At 43.5% G+C, this 24319-nt stretch overlaps 1 protein-coding gene across 5 annotated transcripts in view; it reads left to right on the top strand.

Annotated features, from left to right (window-relative positions):
• The window catches only part of LRRC7 (leucine rich repeat containing 7), a 525647-nt gene that overhangs the window by 479120 nt on the left and 22208 nt on the right, over positions 1–24319 (top strand). For all 5 annotated transcript variants that reach the window (XM_077450492.1, XM_077450494.1, XM_077450490.1 and 2 more), the window contains 3 exons: positions 12553–12669; positions 16576–16791; positions 22052–22144. In XM_077450492.1, the coding sequence (XP_077306618.1) occupies positions 12553–12669; positions 16576–16791; positions 22052–22144 (426 nt within the window). The remainder of the gene's footprint in view (positions 1–12552; positions 12670–16575; positions 16792–22051; positions 22145–24319) is intronic.

The raw sequence follows: 24319 nt of genomic DNA, 5'->3' as shown, positions 1-24319 counted from the left end.
ATAACCTTATTAGGCCAAATACAGGGATTATTTGTGTCAGTAGTGCAAATTTTCACTAGTGTGAAACGTCCCCAAAAGTTTTGGATACTCCAAAAGTGAGATCTTCCTATACATAATACCCATTTGTATTTCTGTCCTCCTGGAAGTTTTGTCTGTTCCTGTCTACCTCTGTGTGTTCCAGCTCCTTCTGGGCAGAGCAATGTTCAGAATCAGGAACCAATAGGGCCCCCAAGAGATATAAGAAACTGGCACGTGGTTTAACTCTTCGACATCTACCGAACACTGAAATATCAGTATTGCACAGTATTGGCAGAGTATTGCACAGTGTTGCAGAGTATTGCACAGTGTTGCAGAGTATTGGCAGAGTATTGCACAGTGTTGCAGAGTATTGCACAGTGTTGCAGAGTATTGGCAGAGTATTGCACAGTGTTGTACAGTGTTGCAGAGTATTGCACAGTGTTGCAGAGTATTGGCAGAGTATTGCACAGTGTTGCACAGTGTTGCAGAGTATTGCACAGCATTGGCAGAGTATTGCACAGTGATGCAGAGTATGGGCAGAGTATTGCCACTGAGCAGCACTGTGGGCACTACACATACAGCCCACAGCGCTGCTGCCATCTCTCCCCCTCTCCCCTCTCACTGTAACAATTGGTTTGTTTACAAGTGATAAACGATATCCGTGATGCGGACCCGGCGGTCACAAATGTTCCCAGGTGCGCGCCCCGGGGGGCGCACGGGAGCAGGATTCTGTGAGGACGTCCCACGGACATCCACCCAAAATAAGCCGACCAAGATGTAGCCGTCTTGCATGAACGGCACGTTTGAGATCTCCCCAGAGGGGATCAATGATATTGAGGTCGGGAGACTGAGATGGCCACTCCAGAACCTTCACTTTATTCTGCTGTAGCCAATGACTGGTCGACTTGGCCTTGTGTTTTGGATCATTGTCATGTTGGAATGTCCAAGTACATCCCATGCGCAGCTTCCTGGCTGATGAATGCAAATGTTCCTCCAGTATGTTTTGATAACATACTGCATTCATCTTGCCATCAATTCTGACCAAATTTCCTGTGCCTTTGTAGCTCACACATCCCCAAAACATCAGCGATCCACCTCCATGTTTTACAGTAGGAAAGGTGAACCTTTCATCATAGGCCTTGTTGGCTCCTCTCCAAATGTAGCATTTATGGTTGTGGCCAAAAAAGCCAAATTTTGGTCTCATCACTCCAAATGACTTTGTGGCAGAAGATTTGAGGTTTGTCTCTGTGCTGTTTGGCATATTGTAAGCGGGATACTTTGTGGCATTTGCAAAGAAATGGCTTTCTTCTGGTGACTCGACCATGCAGCCCATCTTTCTTCAAGTGCCTTCTTATTGTGTATCTTGAAACAGCCACACCACATGTTTTCAGAGAGTCCTGCATTTCACCTGAAGTTATTTGTGGGTTTTTCTTTGCATCCCGTACAATTTTCCTGGCAGTTGTGTCTGAAATTTTAGTTGGTCTACCTGACCGTGGTTTGGTTTTAACAGAATCCCTCATTTTCCAATTCTTGATTAGAGTTTAAACACTGCTGATTGGCATTCTCAATTCCTTGGATATCCCTTTCCTGTTTTATACAGTTCAACTACCTTTTCCTGCAGATCCTTTGACGATTCTTTTGCTTTCCCCATGACTCAGAATCCAGAAATGTCAGTGCAGCACTGGATGAAAGATCCAAGGGTCTGTCAGGAGTCCAGAAACTCATTGACCTTTTATACACACACACTAATTACAAGCAAACAGATCACAGGTGAGGATGGTTACCTTTTAAAGTGGTTGTAAACCCTTACAGACCACTTTGACCTACAGGTAAGCCTAGATTAAGGCTTACCCGTAGGTCCAAGAAATATCTCCTAAATCGACGCGGTTAAGGAGATATTTGCAAATGACAGGTACTGCTGTCTACGACGCACTAAGCATGCCGCTGCTAATAGCAATCATGCTGTTAGTGGCGGCTCCCGCACACACGCACGGGGGGTGACGTCATCGCGGCTCTGGCCTGTCACAGCGCCGGAGCCGCGATACCCGGAAGTCACTCCGGGTATCATGGCGGCGTTGGAGGAGGAGGAGGGTCGCTTCGGGGGCTTCCATCTCAGGTAAGTTATTCATAATGAGCTAGTATGCTATGCATACTAGCTCATTATGCCTTTGTCTTGCAGGGTCTATTTTTATTTTTATTTTTATTAAGGCTTTACTTCCTCTTTAAAGAGGAAGTAAACCCCTTCAAACCACTTTGACCTACAGGTAAGCCTAGATTAAGGCTTACCTGTAGGTCCAAGCAATATCTCCTAAACCTATATGGTTTAGGAGATATTTGCCCGAAAATGGGCACTGCTGTCTACGGCGCATGCGCCGTAGACAGCGGCGCGCAGGCGCACTAAATGCGGCAAGTCCAAGAATGGATTTGCCTAATTTGTCGACTCCCGTGCGCATGCGCGGGAGTGACGTCATCGCGGCTTTGCCGAATGGCAGCGGCGGAGCTGCGAGACGCGACTCCCGTGCGCATGCGCGGGAGTGACGTCATCGCGGCTTCGCCGCTGTCATTGGTCGGAGCTGCGAGACCCCACCAGCAAGATGGATGCGGCGGACTACAGGGATCAGCGGCGACTTCGCTGGCTCCTGTGTCAGGTAAGTGACACATAATGAGCTACTATGCGATGCATAGTAGTCCATTATGCTTTACCTTTGCAGGGAAAAAAAGAGGAAGTAAACTCATCAGGGTTTACTTCCTCTTTAATAGCCATTCTAAACCCCTTTGTGTCAACTTATGTGCATGTTATCAGACCAAAATGACCAGGGTATGTAAACTTTTGATCAGGGTCATTTGGGTAGTTTCTGTTGCCATTAGGATTTAGAAAGAGTAAACACAGTTGATTGATAATAAATGGCTTCAGCCAAACATTAAAGTGGGAGTCCGCCGGGAGTTACGCCTTTTTTTTTTTTAAAAGCCAGCAGCTACAAATACTGCAGCTGCTGACTTTTAAAATAAGGACACTTACCCGCCCAGCGTGCCCGCCATGTCGGCACCCGAAGCCGATCTCTCGATCGTCTCTCGGGTGCTGCCGCCGCCATCTTGGGTATGGAAATCAGGAAGTGGAGCCTTTCGGCTTCATTTCCCGGTTCCCTACTGCGCATGCGCGAGTCGCGCTGCACAATAAGGATGGTCCCCCTGCCTCTGGGATCTGTGTGTTTCCCAGCAGACAGCGGGGGACTTTCGGAAAGGGGCGTAGATCTACGCCCCTTTCCGCAGATAGCCATGCCGGAAGTGGGTGCAGATATCTGTACTGTACAGGTACCTGCACCCCCCTCCCCCCTGAAAGGTGCCAATTGTGGCCCCGAAGGGGGAAAGGATTCCAATGAGCGGAAGGTCCACTTTAGGGTGGACCTCCGCTTTAACCATGAGTGAAAGAAACGTTTTTGTGTTATCATTCATATTCTCTGAAAAATGGCCAAGAAATCATAAATTCTGCCAGGGTATGTAAACTTATGAGCACAACTGTAAGTGATTCTGCACAGAATGGCCACCCTGTAGCAGTAAATCTGCTATGGGGTTGTTCGGCAAGTGGTTAAAAAAGTTTTTTTACTTGCACCTGATGGGTTTTATTTGCAAAGTGAAGCTTCACCACTGAAGAAAATTAGTTCAACTGTACTTGCAAAATGCACAGCCTATTTGCCTTTAGTAAATCCACCCCAATGTATGAACCTAGCCTTAAAGGGACGCATTATTCATGCATTTTCATTCTGTTAAACAACTAATCAGTGTGAGGGGCCCTTAAATGCTGCCCATGCGTTTCTGATGCAGAATAAAAACACGCTGGGCGGCATCTGGCACGAGCCTTCACTGAAAGCTGCAGAATTGAAAATACTAAAAGTGACTTTACATTAACGTGTTAAGGCTTCTATGAGATTCTAGTGATTGGGTTTACATCTCTGGAATCAGCCTCATGAGATGAATGTGATAGGTGTGTACACAAAATAGGAATGATTTCTAAGCTTTCTTATAAGCAAGCGGCTGTTGGGAGATTAATCTCCGTTCCCATTGAGGTCTGTGCAAGAGAGGAGAGGAGATTAATCGCTAAGACTTTCTGCACTGTTGTGGGAGATCAGTCAGTCGTATGACTGCTAATCTCTTGTGTTGCGGCTCTTATGAAAACTGTGACAAAGAAACTGATGGATGTCACAAGAGAGTTAAGAGACTAAAAATCAGCCGTGAAGCCCTCGCCATAAAGGTTCAGAATTAAAAACGAGGCCATGAAGCGCCCATCAAATGCAGGTCAGCACACACAGCCCTCAATCTCCATATCTGCAGCTTTAGCTGCACAGAATTAAAGAACAGGAAGAGCTCTGTACAGAGCTTCCCATTTATTTGCGAACTGAAGCATAGTAAACACAGTTTACAATGCTTCTGTTATGAATAGACACAGGAGCGATCTGTACCGACCACTCACTGTGTGCATTCAGAAAAACATCTCCTGCAGCAGCTGGCTGGGGGAGGGGGGAAGCACACAGGGGCTCAAGGGCAGCAGTAAGGGGCAGCAGGGGCTGCATATAGAGGAACCAATGCCCTCCATTTTCCTCCTGCAGCTGCTGAATGTGGACGAGAGGGAGAGGAGGAGAAGCAGGCTTTGAGTGCTCCAGTGGCTTATGAATAGACACAGGAGCGATCGGTACCGACCACTCACTGTGTGCATTGAGAAAAGCATCTCCCGCAGGAGCTGGCTGGGGAGGGGGGAAGCACACAGGGGCTCAAGGGCAGCACACAGGGGCTTAAGGGCAGCAGGAAACAAGTAAGGGTCAGCAGGGGCTGCATATAGAGGAAAGGATGCCCTCCATTTTCCTCCTGCAGCTGCTGAATGCTGGCGAGAGGGAGAGGAGGAGAAGCAGGCTTTGAGTGCTCCAGTGGCTTATAAATAGACACAGGGGAGATCGGTACCGACCACTCACTGTGTGCATTCAGAAAAGCATCTCCCGCAGCAGCTGGCTGGGTAGGGGGAAAGCATACAGGGGCTCAAGGGCAGCACCCACGGGCTTAAGGGCAGCAGAAAACAAGTAAGGGGCAGCAGGGGCTGCATATAGAGGAAACGTGCCCCCCATTTTACTCCTGCAGCTGCTGAATGCCGGCGAGAGAGAGGAGGAGAATCAGGCTTTGAGTGGCTTCAGGAGAAAAATTTACATACTGAAGCATAGCAAAACACAGTTTACAATGCTTCCATTTACAATGCTTCCAACGATGGGGCACTTTTCCATGATGAGTCACAATTCTTTCCACTGACACCAATGACGGGGCACTATACTTCTCACTAACACCAGCAATGGGACACTATTCCTCTCATTGATACCAATGATGGGGCACTATTACTCCCCCTAATACCAATCATGGGGCATTGTTTAATCCCACTGATGCCCGGACATTTTCTTCTCCCACTGGGAACAGTCCGGCCTCCCAAATGTTTGAAGGACAGTAAACTGGCCCTTCATTTAGAAAGTTTGGAGATCCCTGTTCTATAGGATTTATATAGCACTAATAGTTTGCACAGGGCCTTACAAAATAAAGGGACGCAGTACAGTTATAATACAATTGAAAGCAAGGGATCAGAGCCAGGGAGCAGGGATCAGAGCGACCTGTTGATGGGAGATTACACTGTAAATGGGAGGACCAAGTAATGCAAAAAGTAATAACTGTTAGCGGTGAGCTGATGGGAGAAGTAAAAGTACCGTTTATTGAGGTGGAGGTGGGATAGGCTTCCCTCAAGAGATTTGTTTTTATGGATCACCTAAAGGTGCACAGATTGGAGTAGGGAGTTACAGAGAATACAAGAGGCTCTGGAGAAGTCTTGGCCCCTGTACACACGGTCGGAGATTTCGACAACCAAATCCGTCGAATTCTGTCCGTCGGATTTTGTCCGTCGGATCTTGTCCGAAACTGTTGCATACACACGGTCGGACTAAGTTGTTGAAAAATCCGATCTTTCAGAACGTGATGACGTAATTTCGTTACGATGGGACTACATTCAGGCTAGTAGCCAATAGCTTTGATGTAGGAATTTGATCTGAGCATGCGTGGCACTTGGTCCGATCAAAATTCTTTACACATGATCGGAGTATGTCCGATCGAACCAGTTGGTCGGGAAATATTTCCAACAAGTTAGAAATTTGGGTCAGACGGAAACATTCCAATGCAGACCACACACAGTCGGATTATCCGACAACACGGTCCAATAGGACACATTCCAACGGATTCTCCGATCGTGTGTACAAGGCTTTGGAGGTAAGCAATGGAGGAGGTGACTAGGTATCTAGAGAGCAGAAGGTCTTGGGAGAAGCAAACAGGCATGTTTAGTTAATCATTTAAATAGAGATTGATGATGTGGCTCGGGTAGTTGTGGATGGCTTTGTAGGCTTTGTATGTTGTTAGTATTTTGTATTTCATTTGTTGGGTGAGTGGATGCCAGTGGAGGGATCTGCAGAGAGGAGTGGCAGACACCAAGCGCCCGGTAAAGTGGATGAGTCTGGCAGCAGCAATCATGGTGGACTGAAGTAAGGGGCCTAAGTAAAGGTAGGGCAACAAGGAGGGAGTTGCAATAGTCAAGGTAACAGACTACAAGGGAGTAGTTTAGTAGTTTTGTGGTGTTATTGGTTAAAAAGGGGCATCATATTTTTAGAGATGTTATGGAGGTTAAGGCAGCAAGATTTGGACAGTAATTGGGTGTGGGGCTAAAAGAAGAGGTCTGAGTTTAAAATTACACCTAGCACCCTGGCATGACAAGAGGGACTGTTAGTTGAGCAACAGATTTTGACGGAGATGGCAACATTATGGAGGGGGGCAACATTATGAGTTCAGTTTTGGAAAGATTGAGTTTGGTATGTCATCCATACTGATATGTCAGTTAAGAATTAGTGATGCGCATAGAGACTGATGGGTGAACCGGGGAGTATATAGATAGAGTTGGCTGTTGTCAACATAGACATGGTATTGAAAGCTATGGAAGGCCATTGGGGAGGGAGTATGGATAGAGAGCAGAAGTGGTAAAAAGCGGGAACTTTAGGAGACCCCTACAGAAAGAGAAAAAGAGGAGGAGGTAGAGTTGTAAGTGACGTTGTTTAGATAGGTAAGAGGAGAACCAACAAAGAGGTCAATGGAGTAAAGCTTTTTGAGGAACTGGTAGTTAACTGTATCAAAGGCAGCAGAGAGGTCCCATAAAAAGAGAACGGAGTAGTGGCCATTGGTTTTAGCAGTTACTAAATCCTTAGTGAGTATTGGCAGAGACATTTCATGGATTGTTGTGCTCAAAATGCAGAATAAAGGGGGCAAGAAGGTTGTTATCAGTGAGGCGTTAGCTCAGGCAGTCTGTAGACTAGGCATTCTAGGAGTTTGGAGGTAAATGGTAGCAAGGAGATGGTGCTTTTTTGTTCAGGCAGGGTCCAGAAAGGGCGTTTTTTAAGTATGGAGGTGACTAGTGCATGTTTATGAGGGTTAGGAAAGATGCCAGGAGAATAGAAGAGATTGAAGAGGTGAGTTAGAGAGTATAGTGTATATATACTACTCACTGGAACTATACTCACTTCCCCGCCATGTTTTGATGAGAAATATCAAATCATTTTGCAAACATGCAACTATTGATCTTCCAGGTGCTACTTTAAATGGCTTTGTGTGCCTACCATGGCATGTGCGTTCCAAAACGCAGCACAAAGCCACCCTGGCACATCAGGGCTGCATGCAATCTGCATTCTTCCAAACAGTTGTCAAGTCTACAGAGTAGAGGCTTATGCCAGGTGACCATTCACTTTAAGGGCTCATGCACATGGATGCAAAAAAAGCTGCTTTTGGAGGCATATGGCATTTTTTACAACTCTGAATGCAGCTCTACTACAACTAATGTGTCTTTGCACATTTTGGTAGAAGATAAAAAACGAAAGCCTCACTGCATCAAGCTGCCCAATTATTCTCCAGCTCTGAAGATAGCCTGGTGCGAAAGCCCAAGGAGCCCTTCCATGCTCCACACAATACGCGCCACATTGAAGAAAAGGGGCCACATTCCAATGACGACTTCAATAAAGCTAGACAGCTTTATTGAGGGATAGAACTCCCTGCACCCTTCCATCCCGCGTTTCACCCATTCTGGCCTAACTCGTTTGACCCATTCAGGCTTAATCGTAGAGGACCTTTATGATTAAGCTCAGATGGGTGAAGGGCATTAGAGGGGTGTATCTAAGGTGGAAGGATGCAGTGTGTGCTTTCCATCAATAAAGCTTTGATGATATCATTGTAATGCAGTCCCTTTTCTTTGTTGTGCTATGCGCATTGTGGTGTTTAGATTCATAGTCTAGAGCAGAGTTCAGGGGCCACATTACAATGACTTCTTCAGCAAAGCTAGACAGCTTTATTTATGGACAATATGCACTACATTTGCCACCCTAGATCTTCCCCAATAATGTGTTTCACCCATTGTGGCCTAACTCGTTTCACCTATTCAGGCTTAGTCGTAGAGGATCTTTATGACTAAGCCCAGATGGGTGAAGCGCATTAGCCCTTGTACACACGATCGGACATTCCGATAACAAAATCCGTCGGATTTTGTCCAACGGATTTTGTCCGAAACTGGTGTTGCATACACACAGTCGGACAAAGTTGTCGGAAAATCCGATCGTACGTTACATGATGACATTATTTCGTTACGAGGGGACTACGTTCAGGCTAGTAGCCAATAGTTTTGGTCTAGGAATTTGATCTGAGCATGCGTGGCACTTTGTCTGATCGGAATTCTCTAAACACAATCGGACAAAGACATGTTGTTGGAAAGTTTTAAAGCCCAGCTCTAAAACTTTGTCCGTCGGATATTCTGACGGAAACAGTCCAGTGGAGACCACACACAGTCGGATTATCCGACAACACGGTCCGATCGGACATTTTCGGTCGGAATGTCAGAGGGCTTAGAGTAGCAGTGTTCAGGGGCATAAAAAAATTTAAATTCAGTGTTCCCATAAGGAGCATTTTGATGTAATGTATGTGCGCATGCCCCCAATAGGTATGTAAATGCTCACGTATGCATGTACTGTAAATTCATTACAGTGGCTAGATTAAATGATTATTCTAGCCACTTGAATTAATTTACATGTGTACACTTCTAGGCTGTACCCACATAAACATGAGTACTTTTCATGCCATTACTTATGTATTTAATCACGCCCATGTACATAAGCCCTTAAGCCCACAACCTGTGTCAGCCTACCAAGAAATCTGCACAACTGCCAACAACGTCTTATGATTGAACTACACACTGGAGTCCTCTTGTTTTCTTCCCTGTCTCTATCAAACATTAATCAGCATATGAGCTTAGGTGTTCATTTATTAGCTATACCAAGAACGAGAAAAAAAAAGGCCCTACAAAAATTACAGAGTCGGCAAAAGCACCGCATGACAGCGCGAATAACGTAGCCGAGATTTGTGAATGATACAGAGTGACACAGGGATTCATTTTCATAGATAATACTTGGAAATTATGATAATGTGATTCCACACGTCTATATTTAGGCCTGCGCTGGGAGAAGTTATTTTTTTATTGCTGGTCGCAGAGAGACGTCTTTAGTTGCGGAACGTCCTTCATGTTTAGTATTCGGCGGCGGGAGCGATTATAGCGCGGTTGGCCTCTAGTCATAGTGTGCTGTGTGGCATAGGGGATCATACCCAGCAGAGTGCAGTGCCTGTGTTGTCATAGCAATCAGATTCCATCCGCCATCTTTCTAGTGCAAGCTAAAAATTGAACATGTCAGCTTGGCTGGTATGGGCAGCACCAGTGTTTTTCAGTTGCCAGTTTTTTTTTGTTTGTTTTTTTGGGCAGTTAGACCTAAAGTGGAACTAAATACACTGATCTGGTTTCCCAAAACAGTTACAGGCAGTCCCCGGGTTACAAACAAGATTAGGACTGTATGTTTGCTCTTAAGTTGAATTTCTATGTAAGTTGGTACATTTTTTAAGTGTAACTCCAGCCAAATATTTATTAACCACTTAAGGACCGGAAGATTTTCCCCCTTAATGACCAGGCCATGTTTATAGATACTGCACTGCGTCGCTTTAACTGATTGCGCGGTCGTGCGACACTGTACCCAAACAAAATTGACGTCATTTTTTTCCCACAAATACAGCTTTCTTTTGGTGGTATTTGATCACCTCTGCAGTTTTTATTTTTTGCTCCATAACCAAAAAAAGACCGACAATTTTGGGGAAAAAAAACAATATTTTTTACTTTTTGCTATAATAAATATCCAAAAAAAAAAACTAAACACATTTCTTCATCAGTTTAGGCCAATATGTATTTTTTTTTGGTAAAAAAAAATTGCAATAAGCATATATTGGTTAGTTTGCGCAAAAGTTATAGCGGCTACAAAATAGGGGATAGATTTATGGCATTTTTATTATTATAATTTTTTTTTTCTAGTAATGGCAGCGATCAGTAACTTTTAGTGGGACTGCGACATTGCGGCGAACAGATCGGACACTTTTGACACTTTTTTGGGACCAGTGACATTTATACGGCAATCAGTGCTATAAAAATTCACTGATTACTGTATAAATGACACTGGCGGGGAAGGGTTTAACACTACAGGGTGCAGATGGTTTCTTCCAAGCTTGGGCAATCGTTCTTTTGGCTGACAAAATTAGGTAGGAAGCGAGCTTTCGTTGGTAGGCAAACAGACCCAGAATTGGGCAGAGTAGCAGTGCAAACTTGGCTGGGGAGGTATGGGGAGGTGGAATAAAGTGAATAGGAGACCAAAAAAACTCGGGACCAGAAACAAATCAGTCTATGGCCATGTGATGAATGACGTCACCCTGATGGCCTCAGCCTGGAAACAGCGGTCAACTAGGATGGATTGGCATGGGTAAGGCTCCAAAGGGCCACATCATATTCCATAAATATTCGCAGGTTGACAAAAAGCAGTTTTATGAATGAACATATAAAATTTAAATGAATTTAATATGTTTTTAGTTGAAGTTGTTCTTTTATCAGCACAATATTTTTTAAAGCAACAGAGAGAAAAACTTCAGTAAAGCAAATAAATTCCAGATTGATGTGAGCCCACCCCCTCGGGGTTGCCATCAATTCCCCCCTACATCATGGTGTCCAATCAGGGACCCCTCCTTACATCAGGGTCTCTATCAGGGTCCCCTCTTACATCAGGGTCCCCATCGGAATCACCGTCAAAGTCACCATCAGGGTACCCCTTACATCAGAGTTCCCATCAAATCGGCCTTTCTCCAGGGTCTCTCCTTATATCAGATTCCTCATCTGAGACCAATCTTACATCAGCGAACTGGCTTGGCCCATGGGCCATCATTTAGGAACCCCTGCTGTAAAGCATAGAAGGGTTTGGTTCTGTTAAAGCTCTCTATACACTGCAATCTATTATTTCTCCAATCCATGCTAAACTGCATGGAGTGGCGAATCCCGGCAGCCAGCTATTCTATTCTGAAAGCCAGTACCCGCATATGATTGGATTCAGAGCTTCTGTCAAGTCAACAATTTTCCATCGGCTCCTTCAATTTTAAAATCTGAAAAGTAAAGGGAGGGTTATAACCCCTGTCAGCCCCCCCCCCCCTTTCTCTGTCCCATTGGGGGATTTCCTTTCACTTCCTGTACAATGCCCACAACTGGGAGTGAGAGGAAATCCTTCCAAAGTGAGGGAAAACACAGTATAATATCCCAATTGGAAAGTTTTCCCTCTTTTCTTGTTCTAATGGCCTTTAAAAAAAATGTTTTCTCAAATTGTAATGATAATTTGTCACCAGGACCTAGAGAGGGTGAATCCTTTCCCTAGGTCAAACACACACAGCAATAAAAACCTGACCGGTGTTCTAATCCCTTCCCACGCTATCCAAAAAAAGCTTGTCATCAGTTATACTTTAGGAATGAAGAATATTGGGTGGTCCTGATGGGGCCATCCACAGCTGGAATGTTGGTTGGTTCATCAGGAACCATCCAAAATTTGCTTTGGGTATGGCCAGCTTTACTCAATAAAGAGATGCAAAACCGGCCTTTCAAGCAGGCTAAAATTCACAGTCGTGCCTGGGAGCTTCACAATGAAAGGTTAATTACGTGTTTCATAAAATGCGGACATGCTTGTACATGGAATCATTGACGTTAAGACAGAAGAACTTATAGTCCTTATTGCGGTCAATTGCATAACTAAGCCACAGTCCATGAAAAAACCAACACATTCCTGGTGACCCTTCCTCAATACTCGGACTGGAAATCTCATAATATGGCAAATTAGCTCTAGCATCTGGTTTGGCAACCAAAACATGGAAGTCCATTGGCTTGTTAATGTACATCTTATCAATAAACTAACTTTATTTGTTGGACTTTCCCATCCGTCTGGAGCTCTCTTTCTTTTATATTTCATATATCACCATATATCATTTAGTGACCTTGGTGAATTATTCTGATATTCAGGTTTATGATGCATTTTTTTGAGAGTAACAAATGACCTTTTTTTGTCTTCCTTTAAAAACACACAGACTCCATCTCAGCAGAGTAACATTTTGGATAACGGGCAAGAAGATTTATCTCTCAGCCAATGGAACCCTTACCCACTGGGCCGACGTGATGTTCCTCCTGAAACTGTCGCTAAGAAGGTAAATAATGGGCCATGGCTCAGACTATATACCCAGTGCCCAACACTATAGACCAGGGGTGTCCAAACTTTCTAAACACCATATAGTCAACCTATTTGTTATATGGACATCATGTGTATTTTTAAGTTTTGTACAATAAGCTTTATGTATTTTATGTTTTTGATTGATTGATGGTGTCATCACATATCAGTTTTACACCTACAGGGCAGGATCGCGTTTATATAAGTGATCTTCCGGGTAGGGGGCGTGCATGCGGGAGCCCAGTGGCGGGTATCATGGATTCAATGTCTGCTGGCACCCGCCAATGTTCGACTCTATGTAATTAAGGCAGATCGCCGTTCTGGCAGGAGGGAAGGCAGGATTGCCGTTCTGGCAGGAGGGAAGGCATGGATCATGTGTTCCTGCAAAGCAGGGACATGGATCCATGTCTTCCCCTAGTAAGACAAGTAAGGCACACAGTTAACCCTGTCATCGCCACTGATGTTAACCCCTTACCAGCAAGTGTCATTAGTACAGTGACAGTGCATATTTTTCAGCACTGATCAATGTATTAGTGTCGCTGATCCCCAAAAAATTGTCAAAAGTGTCAGTCAGTGTCTGAATGTCTGCCGCAATATAACAGTCCCGCTATAAGTCTCTGATCACTGCCATTGCCAGTAAAAAAAAAATAATAAATAAAGATATCCCATAGTTTGTAGACTATATCTTTTATAACTTTTGCGCAAACCAATCAATTCATGCTTATTGGTATTTTTTACCAAAAATATGTAGCATATGTAGCCTAAATACAGGAAGAAATTTGAGTTTTATTATTTCATTTTATTGGATGTGTTTTAAAAAATAAAAAACATAAAATAAAAAGTAAAAAATTTATATATTTTTTAAAATTGTCGGTCCTTTTTTTGTTTATAGTGCAAAAAAAAACACAGAGGTGATCAAATACCACCCAAAAAAGGCTCTATTTGTAGGAAAAATAGACATTATTTATTTGGGTACAGTGTCGCAGGACTGCGCAAAAAATACAAAAAATGGCCGGGGGGGGGTAAATCTACTGGAAGGCAAGTGGTTAAAGTGCCCTGCTACAATTAATTGATAGCTTTAGAAATGTTAGGGGATGTGGGCATATCTTGACATAGAACCAGTATCAAGATATAATTGTTTCACTGAAATTGTGGCTATTTTTACGATTGATCCTGTTTTCATTAAAAAAATTATGTTTTCTGGAATTTACACCCCATTCTTTGTTGTGTGATAATTTTGTTATTGTGTACAAATTTGCTTCATTGGTTGCCAGGACACGGGCCACTTCATTGGTTGCTAGGACACAGACCACTTCATTGGTTGCTAGGACACGGGCCACTTCATTGGTTGCTAGGACACAGACCACTTCATTGCTTGCTAGGACACAGGCTACTTCATTGGTTGCTAGGACACAGGCCACTTCATTGGTTGCTAGGACACGGGCCACTTCATTGGTTGCTAGGACACAGGCCACTTCATTGGTTGCTAGGACATGGGCCACTTCATTGGTTGCTAGGACACAGACCACTTCATTGGTTGCTAGGACACAGGCTACTTCATTGGTTGCTAGGACACAGGCCACTTCATTGGTTGCTAGGACACAGGCCACTTCATTGGTTGCTAGGACACGGGCCACTTCATTGGTTGCTAGGACACAGGCCACTTCATTGGTTGCTAGGACACAGGCCACTTCATTGGTTGCTAGGACACAGGCTGCTAGCAACTGATGACGAGAGGCTGACAGTGGGCAGAGCCTGATGGGGATGCAGGTAGACCATTTCTGTTGTGTTTGTGTGCGGTAATAAATGGCTGGAATGGCTGGAGTTCTGCTTTAATTTTTTTGGCTTGTATATGCCTTCCTGGAGCTGTCAAAGAATCTATTTCCTCCTTTACTTTTCTTTATTTTGGTTCCTCTCCGAAGCCCACTGCTGTGTTTGTCTCCAGCCAGTGGACCCCCTTATGTGGCAAACTAGAAATACAGAGCCACCCTTCTTTTCTGGTAAATTTAAAGCACAATATGGGACACTCCTAGCTGCACTTTACTGAAGCATTGCACCATCTACTGAGACGAAGCCTCACTAGGTGGTGAAACGCGTTGGAGAGGGAGTTAGGTGGTGTTTCCTTTATGTGGGCTGGTACAATAAAGTTTCTTTTATCTTAGGCTGGCCATACATGGTGGAATTTCAAAAGAATTTTCTTTTGAAAATCCGAAAATGTGTGCGTTTTGTGATCCGATGGCGCCACCATTGATTTTGAAATTGGGCCAACCAAGCCTTCAATTTCACCTCAAGTTGCTATAGAAAAGAAGGGCTGGGAATCTTCTTTTCGTTCCAGGAATTTTCGTGTCTTGCACATGCAAATTTCTTTTTTCGATTACATTTCTCGCACCATTCTCCCATCGTTGATTAGAAAATCGTTTGTTTCTTCAAAAAATTTCCAACATGTCCAATTACTCAAATTCGATGGCCGCACGAAAATCGACTGTTGCTGCAGCCCACTGATGAATGAATGAATGAATGAATGACTTGTATAGCGCTGCAATTGCGAACTGAATCGCCTCAAGGCGCTTGATCAGTCTAGTTGTCTAGCTTCAAAGCCCTTGTACACACGGTCGGACATTCCGACAAAAAATTTTTGCCTGAAACTGGTGTTGCATACACACGGTCAGACAAAGTTGTCGGAAAATCCGATTGTACATAACGTGATGACGTTATTTCGTTACGACGGGACTATGTTCAGGTTAGTAGCCAATAGCTTTGGTCTAGGAATTTGATCTGAGCATGCGTGGCAATTTGTCCGATCGGAATTCTCTACACACAATCGGACAAAGTCCGATTGGATCATGTTGTCCGGAAATTTTATAGCCCAGCTCTAAAACTTGGATGGAGCCCACACACGGTCGGATTATCCGACAACACGGTCCGATCGGACATTTTCCGTCGGAATGTCCGACCGTGTGTACAAGGGCTTAGAAGAGGTAGATCTTGAGTTTTTTCATGAACGCCTGATGGTTTTCGTCTATTCGGATGTAGGTCGGTAGAGCGTTCCATAGCCGTGGTCCTTGGACTGCAAATCTTCGTTTTCCCTTTGATTTGTAGCGGGATTTGGGAATGAGGAGGAGGTTTTGGTTAGATGATCGAAGACTGCGGTTGGGTGTGTACTGTGTTATCTTCTCGCATAGGTATTGGGAAGCGTTTCCTTGAATGCATTTATGGGTGAGGCAGAGGGTCTTGAATGTAATCCGATTCTTTACGGTTAGCCAGTGTAGGCTCCTCCGGGCTGTGGAGATGGATTCCCAGGGTTTTTTTTCCAGTTATCAGTCTTGCCGCCGTGTTTTGGATGAGTTGTAAGCGCGCAAGTTGATATTGGCGTAGCCTTATGTAGAGGGAGTTTACGTGTCGAGTCGAAAATTAATGATTGTTCCAACTACTGCTGCTTTGTCCTCTGTTGGAATGAAGGGGATGAGTCTACGTAGCAGGAGGAGGAGATGGTGAGATCCGCTGACTAGTGACTACTGATCCTATTTGTGCATCCATTGACATTTCTGAGTCAAAGATGACTCCGAGACTCTTGGCTTTGGTGCTTGGCGAGATGGTCTGTCCAAAGATGGTGGGAGGTGTCCAAGGGGTCTTAGTCTTGGAATTTTGGTTTGCGTGTAGGAGAAGAAGCTCTGTTAGCGAAATCTAATGGTGTGAAATACGAACGAAAATTCTTAGATAAGATTTTCGAAAGAAAATTCTTTCGGAATTCGACCCGTGTATGGCCTGTCCAATTATTTCTAGTTTGCAGCAAAACCTTTCTTCTGGTCAAATGGCTGGGGTTGTTGCGATCATCGTTTCTTTTCAGCTTTTAAAACTTTTGCCTAACAACTTGCATTGCCCACAGGCAGGTAGCCATATCCAGACACTGATGGGATCCCAGAGCCTGCAGCACAGATCCAGGGAGCAGCCACACTACGATGGCGGGATGAACAAAGTGACAATCCAGCAGTACCAATCCCCGCTGCCTATCCAGATCCCAGCTGCGCAGAGAGGACCCCAGTCTGGACGCTGCTTAATCCAAACGAAAGGACAGAGGAGCATGGACGGGTATCCGGAGCAGGTACGCACAGCTAGTTTTAAAGAGAACCTATCAGATTCTTTCATTGCTAACCTGTATTTAAAGTACATAGCTTTGATCATTGTATCATCGATAAAAGTGACCCTAGTATGAGATTTTTCATTGTCAAGTGCATGCTGAGTAATGTCTAAAGCCCCGTACACATGGCCCGGATTTTCCGAAGGGAAATGTGTGATGACAGGCTGTTGGCGGAAAATCCGACAGTTTGTACGCTCCATCGGACAATTGTCGGATTTTCCGCAGACAAATGTTGAATGGCAGGTTTTAAAATTTTCTGCAGACAAATGTGTGTTGTTGGATTTTCCGAGTGTGTGTATACAAGTCCATCGGACAAAAGTCCAAAGTACAAACACGCATGCTCAGAAGCAAGGAGGAGCCGGAAGCGGTCGGTCTTGTAAACTAGCGTTCGTAATGGAGAATTCATTTTCGTGACGCAGAAAATTATGAAATCTGGAAATGCAGCGCACAATTCTCTTCTTCTTTAATGGGATAATAATGAAGCTGCTTTGCTGGTGATACTGATGGAGTTATTGAAAACAAATTTTCAAAGGCTTTTTTTTCTAGTGATATCAAGAATAATATTATTATTATTTTTTTTTTTTGTTTGTTTTTTTGGGGCAAGTTACCACAACACCATTATCCTGTAGTTTTTAAGATCAAAGATACAACTATGTTGGTGTTCTTTGTCAATTTTACATTGTATTTTTTTAAATGTAACTGCCTACTCCCAAACTGTCATTTGAAGTAAAACACATTGCATCCAAAAATATAGAAAATATACCAAATCAAATCATTATGCAACCCAAAAAATAATGTCAAAGCAATAACTCCAAGGCCAATAATAAATAACACGTTATCTCCTCCGATTCCGTTCAGAAACAAACTGAAAAGCGCAAAATGAAAAGCATGAATCAACACTCACCAAACTTCTACTAACACGAAATTAGCAGAAGGAGCCCAAAGGGTGGCGCTAAAGAGCTGGAAAACCATGTAGTACGTCGCTACATTTGTGTTTGTTGGCCGACAATTCCTTGGCGTGTGTATGCAAGACAAGTTTGGGCCAACGCCCTTTGGTCAAAAGTACACGGTTTTGTTGGCCAACAATCCAATCGTGTGTGCGAGGCTTAAGTTTAACACTTCCAATTAATATTGTCACTCAGCACCCCATCTGACAATGCATTCACTTATTTTCCTCCTTAGAAGGATGGAACCATCTTTTTTCAGTCATTTTCCAGGGTCACTGCTCTATGTTTTAGACTGGGATGCCAGTTTAGGAATTTTTTAAATCATGGAAGTCCTGGTGCCTGTGTAGTTCTTGGCTGTGTTCAAAATGTCTGACAGCAGTCTGCCCTTGCTGTAGCCTCTCTACTTGTGACTTGCGACAAAATTACAATGTACAATCTGAGTGAGCACTTGCATTTTCAGTTTTGCAGAAACACACTGCAGTCCATTTAACATGGTTTCCTATGGGTCACGTTTACATCTGTGCATTTTATGGAAAGGGCCAGGGACTTTTTTTCGGATTTTTGGTTCCATAGACTCCAATTGATCAAAAGCCTGTATTGAAAAATGCAAAATGCACCTGCAATATGCAAACTGCAACCTGCATAAGTGTAAATCAGGCCTTAGGCTCGGTTCACACCTATGCAGCTTGCGTTTGGTCGTTTCCGCAGTCATTTTTGCAATTTTGCACATGCGATCTTACCACGATTTGCGTTTTGCAAAATCACACAACAGGCTTATCTGTAGCTTCTCAATGGAAGTCTTTTGAACCAAAGAAGCAAAAAAAAAGCACAGTTTTGCATTTAAAAAAAAGTCCCTGACCCTTATCAGAAACGCAGTGGCTGAAAAAAGCATAGATGTGAACGTGTCCCATAGGAAACCATGTCAAATTAACTGTAGTGCGTTTCTGCAAAAAGCACCAAAAAACCCATAGGTGTGAACCGAACATTAAAGCGGAGCTCCAGGCTCCTTCAGAAGAAAATAAAAGTCAGCAGCTACAAATAGAACTTCTGGCTGAGTTTGCTGTGGTGAACTCAGCCGGAAGTGGGAGCGGGTACCTGTCAAACCCCCCCCCCCTTTCAATCAAAAGGTGCCAAATGTTGCAGCCAAGGAGTTGGGAGGAGTCAGCTGGAGCTCCACTTTAAGGATGACTTTTTGATGATAAAAGGTGAAGCTTCCTTTGAAGAATGATACTGTTGCTGTAAATTGTGATGCCTTGTGGTTTTATTTATTTAAAGCAACATACTTGCATACTAAAACTGGAGCACTCAGAATCTGGTGCAGCTGTGCATGGTAGCCAATCAGCTTCTAACTTCAGCTTGTTTAATTAACCACTTTATCTCTGTAAGGTTTTACCCACTTCCTGACCAGGCCATTTATTTATTTTTTGCGACACGGCACTGCGTCGGTTTAACTGACAATTGCGCAGTCGTGCGACCCGGTACCTAAATAAAATTGATGTCCGTTTTTTTCCCACAAATAGAGCTTTCTTTTTGGTGGTATTTGATCGCCTCTACGGTTTTTATTGTTTGCACTATAAACAAAAAAAGAGCGACAATTTTAAATAAAAAACAATATTTTTTACTTTCTGCTATAAAACATTCCCAATAAAAAATAAATCAAATTTCTTCATAAATTTAGGCTTCCATCATCCAATCATGTGCAAGCAAAAATGCTGTTTTTGGGGCCCAGTGCCACAAATATAGTGATCAGTACTATAAAAATGCACTGATTACTGTATAAATAACACTGGCAGGGAAGGAGTTGACACCAGGGGTGATCAAAGTGTTAAATGTTCCCCAGGGAGGTGCTTACTCATACTCATACTCTTACTTATTGTGTGGGGCAATGTCACACTGAAGGAAAAGCGAGATCCGTGATTAAGCTTAGCTGAATGGCAGTGACATTGCAGGCTTCGGTTTCAGGTAAGTGACACACAATGGGCTACTGTGCGATGCATAGTAGCCCATTATGCTTTACCTTTGCAGGGAAATAAAGAAATAAAACCCACCAGGGGTTACTTCCTCTTTAAAGCCCTGCAATCAGCAAGGCTCAGCAGGCACTTTGCCCTACCTTTGCAGAGAGATCACTGCTTTCATGCAGAGGGCAAGGGTCCTCTTCTGCAGCATGCTGGCAGGGGACAGCCTTTTCTGCTCTGGCTGTGGCTTCTTTCCAAAAGAAATGAGCTGTAAGACTTTGTATACCTTTTTGTTTAGATGCACCTGGAATTAATTTCGCTGATTTAAACTTAAACTTCAGTTGGGCTTTAAGGACTTTCCCTGCCTCGTTTTATCCTGGAGGCCCCGGTGACTCTTCCTACAGTGCGAAGAGCGTGCCGATGAGGCCTCTACTGTAATCACACATTTTATCAGAGGCATAAATCAGACAGACCCTGGACACACTTACATTACAGGAGACGGAGCCAAGCTGCCATTTCTGCTTTATTGCTTACTGATAAAATTACAGAAAATGCAATAAAATTGACAGCTTTATGTGGATATATATACCTTCATATCTTTTTTATTTCACTGAAATGATCCATCAGGGTTTGGACGGACGGGGGGGGGGGGGGGGGGATATTTTGTTTTTAACAACAGATGTTCTTTTAAAAATAAATGCCGTTAGAGTTTCAATAATTTGTTTAGATTATGTTCAGGTGGAGAATTATTGTCGATGAGTGCCAAAAGTGACAATGGGGGTAGTATTGCTATAATACTAATAATTTAAACAACTGATAATGACTTAATTTTGCCTTATTTAATGTCTCTCTGCCAAGTACTAAAAATCCTTAGAAGGGCAGATAAGTATTAAGCTCAGGACATTATCTGCATGGATTTTGCATCCCTGTGTGGGTGTCAAGACTGGGATTTGAATTTGCAACCTCTGTTGTGTCTGGCAGTATCTCTTCTTGCTGAGCCAACCGAGATGCTAGACAGCTCCCTGATTGAACCTTGTTTCTGATGAAACTTGGACCCTCCAATGAATTTCCTATTTAAGCCATTCCTTTGCACTTCCCATTTGCCAGGTTATTATGCTCTCTCCAGCCAATAGCTCGCTCTTGTCACTCCTGCTGCCATCTGTATGTTTTCTACCACTTGTTACCCACCTTAGGCTTGCTCCTTGACTATACTTCCCCTTGATCCCAACCTGCAACCACTTGTTACTGTCCTTTGGCTTGCATACTGACTACTCTTCTGCTTGAAGCCTACCTGCTATACTGTATCTGCTACTGGACCCTGGCTTGCTCACCTTCTGGTGGGTCGATTCCCAAGGATCGCAACTTGGCACTAACATGCAGCAAATCCCATCTCCACCATCAGGAGCTCTGGTCAATACCGGTTAGTGCTGAGACCCCACACCTCTGGTGAGCCTGCATCATCCATCAGGGTGACCTGCTTGTATACTTATCCTGCTAGTCGGTGGATACCTCTCTACTACTATGGCTACTGGTCTCTGAGCCTGACCCCTAACCGTGACAGTGGGTTTTCTTCGGGTACTCCGGTTTCCCCCAACACTCCCAAGACATGCTGTTAGATTAATTGTCTGAAATTGGTCCTAGTAGAATATTCTACTGATCACACCAAAGATGGCCACACTATCACCACCTTGGTAGGGGTTAAAGTGTTAATAAACCCAGTAATATGAAAATAGTTAATCTGCCCCCACAGTGCCCACAGCTTATAAATCTTCTTTTTACATTAAAATATTGCCACTATATACCTTTTTGGCTGATCTATATACCACGGTCAGTGATAAACTGTTTCTCCAGTGCTGAGACTTCAGGTAGGAGGAGATTTACACTGCAGTCTGTATACGTGCGGACATGTGTGATGCCAATATCATGTGACCTGGCTAGCTCTGAGAACAAGGAAATGTTCTCTCCAGCATAAATGACACAACTGAGCATGTGCAGGTTGGCTAATGCCTGTGTGTTAGCTGGTCTTCCCAAGATAGACAATGCAATAAGGCAAGGATCTGTGCATACAGGATAAACAGCCTTTTACACAGTGCAGAGTATTAACCCCTTACATTTCACAGTTTAACAAGCATGCTATGCTCCATATACAGACTGATTTTACTGTTGTGGATTTAGTAACACTTTAAGGACCTTTATCCCTGCACTGCCTCACTATAAGCTCGAAAAAGTTTTGTATTCACTACATTTTAAGTGTTTTGTATGAAAAATTCCAGAGTTGCTGTAAATCTTATTTTTGCTGTCCCCTTTGTCTCTTTATACCAGTACTGTGTAAGGATAGAGAAGAATCCCGGGCTTGGATTTAGTATCAGTGGTGGACTCAGTGGTCAGGGCAACCCATTCAAACCTTCTGATAAGGTGGGTGGATGAGTCTTTTGCTGTCTTGTCTTGCATTCCACATGCACATACATACATACATTGTTATTGTTTTTTTCTTCACCAACTGGTACAGTATCATATAAGTTTCTTATATATAATAAACTGTATGAACATTTTTATTTATTTACTTCTGTGGCTCCACTCTAGTTTACAGCACCTAATTGAATATATTGACAAAAGCTATTCCTCTCCCTAGAGGACCCTACTTCAGTTCCCCACCTCAAAGGACCCACCACAGTTATAATTCACTGAGACTAGATTTAGGTGGAAGTAAATTCACCTAAATAGCCAGTTAGTAGCTCTTTCTGATCTCAGGTAGAGAGCACATGACCAAAGACTTGGCATTGACCATCATGGGTGGAAGAGTAATGGACACTTAAAGCAGAACATCAGGTTGTTCTGAATATAATGTTAATTTCTCTAGGGGATGATTTAACAGAGCACTATTTACCTTACTACAAGGGGCGGCCTGTCCCTCGAGGGCGCCCCAATCCATACGCCCGTCCCCTTTCAGTATGCTGGATGCATGGATTCCAGAGACTGCGAACCAAGCCCACCCAGGTGTGTTTAATAGCGAATGACTATTCACTATTGTAACACTGATCCTCCTCCCGGCCAATCAGAAAGCGGGTCTTGAGACCCATCACCCAGATGGCTAAATGGACAGGCAATCCTATTCGACACTGAGGAGGAGGGGGGGAGACGCACACTGGAAGGAAGGAGCTGGAGAGGACACAGGAGCCATTGCCCAATGCCTGCTGCCCAATGCACCTAGATGGGGTAAGTGCCGGACCGAACGGCAGACAGCGAGCGGGCAGGAGTTGAGGTTGAGGCTTTAATTAGTTGATCATTAAGTACCCTTACACAATTTGTGTCATCTATACATGGAGTTTGACAAGGAGGTCATGTTTAGAGAGCTGGGTCAGTCCCATTCCACAGCCCATCTCTTTGCTTACATAAGCTGTGGGGCAGGAATGACCTGGTCTGCGTTCAGAGTTTGGCTAGAGATGAGTTTGGTGGACACCTGAAATCATCTCTACTTCCAAATCTACAGTGACTGACACAGACAGCCTGAAGACTTCTTCTGAAGTTTCCTATGCATCAAAATAGTGGTCCTTGGATCCTGGTGCTTGAAGTTTCTGCTCTAAAAACTGATATCCCAGTCTTGGATGGATGCTGGAAGATTGAATCACCCAAGGGCTTCCTATATATCTCTAGAACGTCATCAGTTTGAGTTCCCAGCTTCATCTACCCACCACCTTCCCTTACAAGGAAGTATCACTTTCATGCTTGATTCTTTTTTCTAAGGATTAGTGCAAGAGGAGTGAGATTTGCTAGATTTTCAATTACCTTGCCTGGGGACTGGCTGGATAAATGATGCTGCTGGATCCACCAAGAGGTGTAAAAAGCTAGCGAATCTTCAGCCCAACAGCATCTATCCTAGGGTTGACTTATGATATAATCCAGTAACTGTTATAATAGCATTGACAATCAAAATACTGTACTGACAAATGTACAAATAATATTATCTTATGCTATCTATTATTTCCTTGAATTTTGTGCCATTTGGTGGACATCACACACATGAACATCTCCATAGTATCCACTTTTAAAATATTAATTCCTTATTTTTTTTTTGTTCTTGAAGACTTGAAGGAAGCTTTTATATCCAGTGTAGGAACAGAGGGTGAGAAACACATTAGCTAATTGATTCAGGTGCTGGCTGGAAAGGTTCTGCGCAAGCCCACATACCGTACCAGTGGGACTTTAATTATTTGCTACACTTAGTCCTTACAATAGCGTATAATTACAGGACTGCAACCTGCTATTTATGCAAATATTTTCCAGCTAGTGTACAAATAGTTCTAAAAAAAACTCTTTGTAAATTATGGAACCTCAACTTTCTAATACAGGTAATATAAGGAAATACGTTCCCCAAACGTGAATAATATTCAATACGACCCTGTCCCTATATTACACATTTCAAATAAAGCTATGCCTGATAAAAAAAAAAAATAACTCAAGTAATGTCTATGACATCACCAAGGGGCCACAAATAATATTTGGTAAATGTAATGCTACAGAAATTTGTAAGAGACTGCAGGAATGTAACGGGAGATGGTCAGAGGCTATGGGCATGCCGCAAGAGATGAT

Source organism: Lithobates pipiens, unplaced genomic scaffold, assembly GCF_037356315.1.
Source record: "Lithobates pipiens isolate NorthernLeopardFrog02 unplaced genomic scaffold, aLitPip1_a1.2 Scaffold_23, whole genome shotgun sequence".
Classification (NCBI taxonomy): Eukaryota; Metazoa; Chordata; class Amphibia; order Anura; family Ranidae; genus Lithobates; species Lithobates pipiens.
This window is presented reverse-complemented; position numbering and strand designations above follow the sequence as displayed.